At 33.0% G+C, this 12,368-nt stretch overlaps 1 protein-coding gene across 2 annotated transcripts in view; it reads left to right on the forward strand.

Annotated features, from left to right (window-relative positions):
* The first annotated feature begins 1,109 nt into the window (after window positions 1–1,109).
* The window catches only part of LOC128229630 (atrial natriuretic peptide receptor 1-like), a 38,528-nt gene continuing 27,269 nt past the window's right edge, over window positions 1,110–12,368 (forward strand). Inside the window, exons 1-4 of one of the 2 annotated variants that reach the window (XM_052941394.1) lie at window positions 1,110–1,725; window positions 4,926–5,035; window positions 8,280–8,414; window positions 11,881–12,093. In XM_052941394.1, the coding sequence (XP_052797354.1) occupies window positions 1,439–1,725; window positions 4,926–5,035; window positions 8,280–8,414; window positions 11,881–12,093 (745 nt within the window). In that variant the 5' untranslated portion in view covers window positions 1,110–1,438. The remainder of the gene's footprint in view (window positions 1,726–4,925; window positions 5,036–8,279; window positions 8,415–11,880; window positions 12,094–12,368) is intronic. The other variant, XM_052941395.1, reaches the window with a different exon arrangement.

Below are 12,368 nucleotides of genomic sequence, written 5' to 3' on the forward strand. Positions count from 1 at the left end.
ACAGTGTTCATATCCTTTTATAACATTTTTTTCTGCCAGGCGCGTTGCGGCCTAAACGCGAGTACGCGGCTAAATTCACATGATTCTAACAAAAAACAGCCAAAAGTGCAGTATGCGTATTTGACTACATGATCCTAAAACTGTCCATTTTCCAGTACTAAGTAATGCACCTCAGAACGCCCAGAATGCACCAGATTGCACCATGGTTTTCTTTCTTTTTTGAGGGAGTATGCACCCGTAACCCCCTAGCACAATTATGAATCCACATTAATAGAGGGCTAGCTACGCCCACGCCGGCTCATATCGAACATCACAGAGCTACCAATTGCTTCCTATGTACATGTAGTTGCAGTTCTTCGTTTTCCTGTCGTCCGTGATGATGAACGGCTCACGGGCTCATGTGTTTCCGGTGGATCTATTGGTCGCTGCACGCCCTGTACATGGGCATGCGGGCACCTTTTAGAGTTCAGTTTGTTCCACTGAGTCTGTTGGTAATGTGTCCCTATCATTAATCAACGTTTCACGAAATGTTTTCATTTTCACAACAGTCAACAAATTTGTGATATTTTCTTGTTTAATTTTGATTCCGTCTGCATTGTGGGGCTTATAACAGTTTACTGTGTTCCCCTACCTCTGAACTTATCGTATTGATTCTTTTTCAGGTATATTTCTACAAAATTACTCAAACACGGGTATAATATTGTTTCAAATTTTACACAGTGTCTAGAAACAACACAAACAGCTAGAACTGTCAAAACTATTACCAAACCAGTGTTTGTATACGACATTCTGCTCATATTGATGACATTTGCATAACCCATTGGTAAACAGCAAATGTTCACACAATAACTTTATTAACTATATCACAATTGATTTAATTATACTAACGCGATGCGTCTTCTGTTACGTCCAAAACGTAACGTCTGGACAATGAACGAATATTGAGTGAGTAACCTGAATGTCAAGTCAAACCAAGACGGTAGGTCAAAGGCAAATCTATGACAAGTCATGTGTTGTCATATTTACGCTTCGCTGGACAGCTAATTAATGTAACGGCCCATGAACTGTCTTCACTCATTGTTTAAGCGAAACTTTGATTGGTTCTTACACAATACGTCATAACGTTAACTTTGAGACAATGGAGGATCGCATAGAAACAAAATGGCTGAATACTAAACGTGTGTTTTAGCTACGGGACAGACATTTTCTTGGATTTATTTTCTGTCATTGTACATGCGTGTCAAAATAAAGTGTTATTTCACTATTTCTATGTTGGATTACGTTTTACTTGTGGTTATGTTTTGCATAACGTGTTTTTTTCGTTCCAATATTTGTAGACGACGTTGGTGAATACTTGAGTTTGTTCATGATTACGATATTTCACAGCATTTGCATAGAGAAATTAAGTGCTGCTGTTTTGGGGTGTAAATAAACAGCAATGGGTGTTTTCATACTTTTTGGAATAATATTTTCTTATTTTCTTCAATGTGGAACGGTGGATCCAAATTTAGTTACCGAAAGTGAAATACCGAAGAAAATAGAAGTGATTCCTAAGCCAAAAGGGGATTGCAGACGATATAAAAAGGACCCGGATGACCAAGAGTTCCGAATTGCTTGGTTGGCACCTGAAAAGGAGTACCACAATTTTAGCGCTCGTACAAGTGTTGGAGCTATGAAGCTGGCGTTGGCGTATATACGTCAGCACCATCATCTGGGGAATGTTAGGTGAGACTTTGTGAAACGCAACGACAAGAATAAAGGGTTTCATGGCCCATTTTTGAATTGTCAGTTTTAGTAGCCATACCAAAAACCTATCATACAAATCGAAATGAAAATTACATTAAAGCACCTTCGACCTTTAATACACATAACACAATGAAATTCGCATTCACGGAACTATGACGTCATAGTCTGCATGTCGTGGTTCATATCATAACATTGACAAACCTACAAGAAAATAATACTTCAACCTCATAGTGTTTAATAACATTTAAATTTAGCACTTCAATTTACTCAGATTATATATGCAAATATAAGTAAGTAAGTAAAAAAAAGTCTTCTAAATTCATAAAATATGTTGTTTAATTTTTGCTTTTCTGAGCTACGACATAAGAAACCTCGTCAAAATTGGCAGATCTTAAAATTATTTTTGATTTTTCATGATGTCAGTATTTAACTGAACACAATCAATCAGCAGGGCAGAACTGCTTATATCTAACTTTGTTTTACATGTGTACATACAGCACCTATGTCTATCACACTGATTTAAAGTAAAAAAAATGCTTTCGGCCTATCGACCTGGTGAGCGTCAGAAATGTTGCTTTAATGTAAGTTAGTTGCTTGTATCATTGTACGTGAAAGACACGTGCTTGGAAAATGCTTTCTGACACGGACATATGGTTCATTAAATTGTCATAACACTCCGGCGCTTTTTATGCAAATAAAACATCACGATATGACAATAAACCATTTTACATTTGATAAATCGGCGTTGTGAGAAGTTTGTTTCGTACCACATTTCAATATGTCATAACTCGTAAAGCAGTCGTATTAAAATTACAACAACTATTTTGCAAAAACAACAATCACTCAACAATCATACAAGTATATCGCAGAGGAGATGGCAAATGTTTATCCTGCATTAAATGCATCTAGACAAAATCATACAGTAAACAAAATCATTGTTTTCCCTGCGTTTTCCCTTTGGACTTTTTTGCAGCATTTAACACACAATCGGAACAGCTTAGCTATTTCTCATCGAAAACAACCTCGTATGTATATGGACGGTTTTGCGATGTCAGAATTATTTTTATTTAACTACGCTGCAAGTAGATCGCGAAGTGCTTTCAAAATATTAAGCATTTAAGCCTAAGGACTTAACTATAAGGAATCTTAACTATTTATGCAATAAAACACTCTATTGGAAATCAGTTTGAATTAAAAATAACACGTTTAAACGCTATTCATGGTAGATATTATTATCAAATTTACGAATAACTTGTACTTATGCATCAGCAAACATTCGAAGATGTGTACGATTTTAAATGGCAGAGGTGCTACGATTGTGTTGTTCCTGTGTTTTGCCCTGAGGCATCTTTTCGCAGCATATAACAGTATGCACAACACATATAAAATTACCATAACAGATAAAGCCAGATGTAGAGCAGTCAGGGAGTAAACGTTTGACAAGGAACAATTGTTAAATACATATAACATGTGAGAAATGGTTATTGCTTTGACAAGTTAACGTCATATAGGTATTTGTGGCCAAAATCTGTCGAGAACAAAAACAATATAAATCATATATTAACAGGTGACCGAACGTAATTGAATAAACAATTTCTTTCATATGTATTTATATCATACAATAAATTATATATCACGATATTGATTCACTAGTATTGGTATACCTGACATACTGTCATTGCTAGAAGACGCTTATTACAAATATTGACAAATTTGCAATTAAAATATATTTTTATGAGGAATTAAACAAAGAGTTTAAAGTCTTTTAAGGCCAAGATATCTGAGTTTAGGGTAACGGTCTCAAAACTGTTAGGTAAGGCAGTCACTTTTTTTTGTATTTTCATGTCCATTTTGTGTAGTTTTCAATGGCAATGCCATTAAAATTATTAACAATATTTTTTAATGTTATTGTTCTTTTTTATTTTCTGTTTTTATTTCGTCTTAATAAATGTACACATTATATTCGTTATATCACGACAAGTAAAGTGTATCTGAAATGTTGCCATTTTTAACCCACGCATTTATAGTGTTGAATAGCTTAGAACTATAATAGCTTCATTATACTTTTTTGATACGACTTTCATTACGTCAACATATCTTTTTACTTTACACAAAACTCCATCTTAACGTGACTTTATACTCCTTATTTGAACAAAGCTATTTATGCCCACTTGAGTTTTTATAGGATATACTTATTTGTCTTTGTTTTGTTTTCCGAGTTCCCTTCAAAAACAATGCAGTGAGCGTTTAATAGACTTTTCTGATGTTTACGATTTTTCATTAACATTGTAAACAGGATGACATTTAAACATTCACTCAAAGTATTCATGAGCTTTGTTTTAAGTAACTTGTCAAACACAGGTTTTGACAATGAAAATGACAGTTTAGGAAAATTAATTTAATAAAATGTCATTACTATATTGTCCATGACATACTTACAATGCCTGCTTGTCAATTAAAGAAAGACATTATTAATTGCAATAAAATGTTTAGTTGTAACAAGACCTAAGACTTCAGACACAACATCTACTCTAATCATCTCTCAGAAGTGACATGCACTATTTAAATTATTGCGTTGCATTCGGAACGCCTCGGTAATTTTTCATCGAAAACAGCCTCGGATGTATATGGGCGGTTTACAATGTCAGAGATCTTAACATTTAACTACGCTGCAACTATATCGCGTAGTTATTTCAATTCAGCAGTTTAACTTAATGACTTCACTGTTTGGAATCTTAATTATTGATGCAATTATACACTTCACTGGCAATCAATTGAAACTTTATTATACAAAATACACATTAAAACAATAACCTTAATTAATCCCAGTATCTAGAGTTTTACGATTGGCCTCTACTGATGTACCGGCATACATCTGAGGTTGTTTTCGACGGAAAATGACAGAAAAGTTCCGAGTGTATTGCCTTGCTTAATTACTGAACGAACGTAAGGCAAGTTTCCTTAAGACATTACAAAGAGCTTCCCTGAAATAACTTTTCTTTTTACATATCTTGAAAATGATTCAAAACATTTTAAAATAAAATTTAGTTCATCTTGCCCCCGATTTCACCTATATACACAAACTATTTGTGACCCCTGGACTTGTAGCCCCCATTGATGTTTTATGAATGCACTTCTAGCCATTCTTTATAAGACATATGTGTTTGGATATTTTACAGAGCGAAGTGGTATGATTCCAACTGCGACTCCAAGCAAGCAATGGAATCATTTGTCAATGCTGTGGAAGAATACGACCCCGATGTCGTAATAGGACCACCTTGCTCCGCAGGTAAAGCGTCATATGCACAATTTAAGCAAAGCTAAAGATACAACATAATTTCTTATACTTAATTTCTACCAGGTTAACATAAAAGCAATTAATGTATACAAAACATACAATTTTAATGAAAGGAACATCGTTTTAACCAAAATATAATGCGAAATTTGCAACACAAACTTTTACATAATACATGTATACACAGGACCTTTTACATACTGTATGAACTCACACTTTTACATAATGTATACACACAAAATTTTACATAATGTATACACACACACAAATCTTTACAAAACGTATACACACAAACCTTTACATAATGTTTTTACACAAACTTTTACATAATATATACGCACAACATTTTACATACTGTATACACACAAATCTTTACATAATGTATACACACAAACCTTAACATAATGTATAAACACTCAAATCTTTACATAATGTATACACACAAACCTTTACATAATGTATAAACACACAATTCTTTACATAATGTATACACACAAACCTTTACATAATGTATAAACACACAAATCTTTACATAATGTATATACACAAACCTTTACAAAATGTATAAACACACAAATCTTCACATACTGTATACACACAAACTTTTACGTAATGCATTTACATAAACTTTACATATTGTATACACAGGAACGTTAATATAATAAGATATACACACAAACTCTTAAATAATGCATACGAACAAACTTTTACATAATTCACTCAGACAAACTTTTACATAATGTATACACACAAATTATTATATTAATGTATGCACACAATCAGTTTCATAATGTATACACAGAATCTCAGCTAGTTTCATAATGTATATTCACACAAGCCTTTTCATCACGCGTGCATATCTATATATACTCTTCAGAAAGATAAAGCTAAATGTCACTTACAGGTGCAGTATTTAACGCGAAAATGCATACATGTCCTATATTAGCATGCTAGAGATGAACTTATAAGGAGATATTTACTTGCTCCATACATACAACTTAATATGCGGAATAAATGAACATAATGACAAATAGATCTAAAAATAGTATATAAGTAACTTTAAAAATGAATGCCACATATACACTTGTGCCGAAAAGAGTTTTGCTACATACACAGATTAAAACAAAACATTAACACTATATTATAGGACCATTTAAATACATAACATTTAAGTGTATTTTGTGGACGCCTCAGCCCTTATTCGCACTATAATGCTTTTTATATTCTTTGAAATTTAAAAGAAAGAATTTTGAATGATTTTATAAAACAATACATCTTCTTCAAAATAAGTTAAAAATAAGGAAATAATACAAGGCGTGTTTAGCGCGGTAACACGCAATGTTTATTTTTTTACTGAGGACACAAATTTGAATGATGAAGAAAGAACACAATAACTGTTTTAAAGTTTTAATTAAGTTGTGAAGAAGTTAGGGTTGGTTTACCCACAAATGGTGATTGATATTTTAATCAATGATAACACAAAACGAAAAGAGATTATTTTAGCTTATCGTTATATATGCATGTATATAATGGCTAATTTCTTGAGTGTGCAAATGCCTGCAATATCCCGATATAGACCAACATGAGTTTGCAATTGTCTCTAATACCTCAATAATGACCCTTATGAGTTTGAAAATGTCTATATTATCTCAATATTAACCCACATGAGTTTGCAAATGTCACCATTATCTCAATATAGACCCACATGTGTTTGCAAGAGTATCCAATATCTCAATATAGACCCACATGTGTTTGCAAGAGTATCCAATATCTCAATATAGACCCACATGTGTTTGCAAGAGTATCCAATATCTCAATATAGACCCACATGTGTTTGCAAGAGTATCCAATATCTCAATATAGACCCACATGTGTTTGCAATTATCTCCAGTATCTCACTATAGACCCACATGAGTTTGCAAATGTCACCATTATCTCAATATAGACCCACATGTGTTTGCAAGAGTATCCAATATCTCAATATAGACCCACATGTGTTTGCAAGAGTATCCAATATCTCAATATAGACCCACATGTGTTTGCAACGTTACACATCAATAACGAAAGAATACACAAAATGTATGGGTAACCGACTTCGAACTTCGATCAAAACAGGAGATCACTGTGGCCTAAACGAGTTGTTCAAGTTCTCAACAAACTTGGCCAAACGTATTACAAAACAAGTGGTTACTTACAATAAAGCGTAAGGCCTCACATAATGACATCACAAACAACAACCTTGCAAGATAAAACAAAAACTGCAATGAGTTTGTTGTTGACATCATCTTATCAACATAGGCGTTTCCGCTATACCGATATCTGAATAACTCTTAAAGGGGCTGTCTCACGTATGATAAAATAGCGACAAAAAAGAAAATTGTCGAAAACTGATATAAACTTGGCATCGATGTGTACAATGCATTGAAACTTACTAACTGAAGTACCACACAGTTTACAATTTATTTAAGTTTAGCAGTTATTTCGTATTTTTCCATTAAAAAAAGATTACTGGGTAAGTCTACAAGGTAGAATTCATTCCTTATGCGTGACTGGCTAGTCGGTGTTATCACGTGATATTACCGAGGTAGGTGTATAGCTTAATTATGTCACCCGATTAGAATAAACCTTTGGACATCAATTTTGGCGACGCGGGTTCGAACCCGGTCTCCGACACAATTTGATTTTTACATTTTGGTACTTTTTTACAATTATGCAATCAAAGCGTTACACATTCTATTACAGAAAAAACTTTTTTTGATTCCAATCTGTGACACAGTCCCTTTAAGCGAACAATCAAATTTGACCAGGTAAAGCCACATGCCAGGTCTATGATGAGTAGTTTCGATGACATTATAGTACATATTATATGAGTACAAACAAGAATGCTATGTTTTCTCATGCCAATTGCCGATCAGTATGAACCCATTGACCTCTTAGATATATTTAAATTGATAAATACATACCACCTATGGTCCGTTCAAAGCTGGCGATCTGGCATACAAGGCGTGTCACATAAAGATTAATTATCAACAATGATTCATTAAACACATGGACTAATTTATATCGTCGAAATGCTTAAGTTGCGTGCAGGTATGTTGGTCGTGGCTTTAGCTTAGGTATATCTGAAACATCAGCCCCACCCCCACACACACATCAAGACACGATACTGTGAATTAACAGAATTAGTATAATTATATACTTATCTGTAATTTCTTCATTTTATATACTATTCCTGCAGGACTATTGGGCGTGGCTCAACTAGGATCCATCTGGAACCTGCCTGTATTCAGTTGGGTGCCCGACCTCCTAGACTTCAAGGACAGGGACAAATACACGACCCTTGTGCGCCTCTCGGGACCGCTACATTACTTCTGTAAGTAGTCAGTAATATTGTGGGATCTGGAAAGAACAGAACAAGACCATAGTGGGTTTTCGATACATGATAGTGTCCCAGTATATCAGGTGCACTCTTTCAATGTCGTTGATGTTGTAATAGCTATACAGTACAGGGACCAAGCAACTAACTACAAAGACCAGCCCATCAGCCGAATCGTTAAAGGCACACTGTCCAATGCCAGACAAATACCTAACAAGAAAGACAATCTTTAAACATGTTAACTCAGCTTAGACAGCAACAACATATTTTTTACCTATGTAAAATGCTGTTATATCGGCATCATATTAGCTCATATTGACAAGTCTTGGTTTGTTTTGTGGAAATACTGTATTACCGATTAGATACCGATTTTGGGACCATTTGGTGGCTAGCCCCTTAACATGTACGTACATTGTCATCGATGATAATAACTCATTATGTACTATGAACAGCAGAGTAAACTAAATGACATGTGTCACTGAAGAAACTTAACATTGCAGCTTATTATGCACAATAAAGTTTTATCTTCATATAACGAACATTTTAATTCAATGCGATAAAATCGTATTATGCATGTATAAATCGTTCGAAAATAAAAATAATAATTATTCCAATAACTGCTTGGATTTGCGTCAACACTAGCCCATATTTCCATGTTTTACAATAAATAAAGCAATTTGAAAACATAAACATTTGTGTTTTGCACATAAACGTAAGTTATGGACAATTAGTTCACGGGGGATTAAACCACATTTAACGATGTTTATCTACTTTACATTTTCCATAATTCCCTTTGAATAAATTAAACTGTGTAGCCAGATTGCATTATTTAGATCAATTGTACAAGTATAATAATGCGTACAAGGTATGCATATATATCTTTAAATAGAGTAAATCAGAGGTGCCTTTGACTTGTCAAAATCTAAAAGCATGGCATGCTCGGGATTATATTCAAAGCGTATTTAATTATTGTTTTTCTCGTATATTGAATAAAAGTAAACTTCGTCGGGGTTTTTTTGTGGCACCGGTAGCGCCCATCCCTAGATCCGCTAGTGACAAAGATGTGTTAGTTTAATTACACCATTCACTCGTATTTATTTATATTTAATCACATATACCGCTAATTTAGTCATATAATGAATCGCGTGTTTGATGAATCATCTGTCATTTTTAAAACTATAAGTCTTAAACAACCAAGCGTAGTACTTGAAGGCTGATTGGCGATTTCTCTGGCTAGAAATTTAGTTTATAATAGGTTAAATAATAACGTATGAATGTTAGTTTGGCCTTTGTTCATTGTATTTTTTGAATGTTCATAAAACCACCGTTCTATGTTATGGCTACTGGTTACTGGTAACTGGGCTTTCCCCTATATTTTCGTTATTTGTTTATGTTAGTGAATGCATTTTTATGATGCGTATTAAACTATTTGAATTGATATAATTTTGAATAATGTATAAAACCAAATTTAGTGGACAAACAATTGCCTTATATAAAAAAAATATATGATGATAGAACGACTATTTTTTGTGGTAAGGTTTAAATTGAAAAGTGTGCATTTTATAAAAAACCCAACTCATTAGATAATTACTTAAATGATGATGTATCATTCATTAGAAGGTGTGGTGCTTAACTTTTGCAATGAAATGATCAAAGTCTCCAAACTATCAAAACAAGTTGATAATCAATTTTTCAAAATATAAAAAAGAAATAACACAGGTGTCGTACTTAAAATTGCATCTTATGACTAGCTTGTATTACAAACTTGCATTTAAATGACAGCTTCTTAATATATTGTATAGATGTGTATGATAAAAAAAAACACAACACAAATGCCAACGAAGCCCCAAGAATGTTTGTATTATAGCGAATGTAAACCCCCTGGTATTGGTTGGCGATTCATCCTGATGTTTTCGATTCTTTAAGCCCTGTTATATAAAAACAAAAAAATATTTTTCACATATTTCTGTTCAATTTAAAGATGGTTTCAATACATTTCCAACACCTATATATATATTAATACCAATATTATTAATGTTTATGCAAGGCCACCGGCTGAAAATACATTTCGATTTTTTTTCTTTCAAAATAACAATGTTAAATTGTGATATCTTATACACCGACAGATAAAAACGATGTTGTTGTTTTTTACAGTTTTTACTAATAAAATATAATAATTAATTTGAATCGTTTATAAGGATTTCCTGAACAATTCTTAATCTAAAATGCAGATTTGCACTCAAAGACGCGTTGGTATCCAGTTTATTAAGTTTAATTTCAATGTTTGTTAAGGCCGCGCATATAAGTGTTCTTGCTGTTGATTTTCAAAATAAACTAAACAACTGTTTCATAGAAGAAGAGACAAATTAGCTTTTGTACTCATTTCTTGATGCATAAAAGAAAAAAAACCAAAACAGAAACCCCCGTTTGTGCAAATTAAATTATTATTGTCTGCACCAGTTGACGTTAGAAAATTAATATCTTATCATTTGCAACACACTTTTTTGTGCTTCTCGGAAAACCGGTCTTAAATAATAACGTCTTCTACAAACAACAATTAAATGAGCGTGAGGAGTCAAAAATATACTATCTGCGATTAATTTTAAATGCAAGAAAACTGCTCCAAGCTAAGGAATCATAGTTGAAACCCATCTTGAATTATGATATCTGTCTTAATTTTATTTACATAAAGGCTTGTTAATTGTGGTTTGTAAAAGCATTATAAAAGAAAAGTTTTCTTCCCAAACTTCCCAAAATGCTGTTATTAAAAATGAGAATCGAATATATATATTAAGACTAAACAGGTGCGTCTTGACGAAACAACACAAACCGAAATAAGCACGAAATGATTCAGACATTACGGTAACCCATTCATCATTTGAACAACAATGTCTTACTGGTGAAGTTTCATTTTAAAGTTACAACATTTTAAGTTTGAATAAATTTTAAAGTTTTTAGCAAGAGTTTTTTATATAAACATTATGTAATTTGGGAAACAAATTAATACAATTGTTATACAATCATAATAAAATATTGTTTTATAACCCCCATTTGATGTATCATATCATAATAGTAGTTTTGTTTTGGTGTTATTAAAATATATGGTCCATGTAAAAGAATATAATGGTGAACCAATATTATTTAAATATCAAAATAATATCGGTGTTGATATTTTAATAAAACATATTACCATGCTTATCTTAAAAAGTAATGAAAATATATTAACTTAATAGTTGAACATACTGGTTCAAACTAGAAGGCTTGATATATTGATCGATTCAATTAAGAATTGTCTGAACGTTTATTACACTGACTAAACTTTGAATGACTAATGCGATACTAGTAGGCCAAGTTGTTCTACGTAGATGGTGTACTGTATCAGTGTGCCTAAAAGTTACAGCCTTGTGGCTTTTGCTCCAATACTAAGTGGCCGTTTGTAAATTTATTTAATATTAATTTTCAGCTGAAATCGTTCGCCAGACTAGTATCTTCTTCAACTGGACCGACTTTGCCTTGATCAACGACAAGCAGGCACCATACGAAGCGGTCGCCGTCGCGCTTAGAGACTTCTCAAGAGGACAGTCCTACAATATCAAAAGCACAAAATATGTCACTGAAGGGACAACTGATAGCGAGATACAGTCGATGTTGTTGCAGATAAAGAAGTTTGCACGTGGTACTATATATATGTTTGTATTTATTGCAACTTATTGGTCAAATGTAGCGTATCATTTTTATGCATTTGATATATGTGTATATATTTCCCGATAAATACGATCTAACTGATGAAAAAGCAAAAAGAGAAATACAAATAGCATTGCTATTGGATATAATCTTGGACAATCAGCTAAACATAAACTCTTAATGGTTTGAATCTTATAATAACTGTATTTTTGAATAATTCTGATCAATCTTGACAGTTATACAGTGGGCAATATAGACCATGATCTT

This window comes from Mya arenaria, chromosome 4, assembly GCF_026914265.1.
Source record: "Mya arenaria isolate MELC-2E11 chromosome 4, ASM2691426v1".
Classification (NCBI taxonomy): Eukaryota; Metazoa; Mollusca; class Bivalvia; order Myida; family Myidae; genus Mya; species Mya arenaria.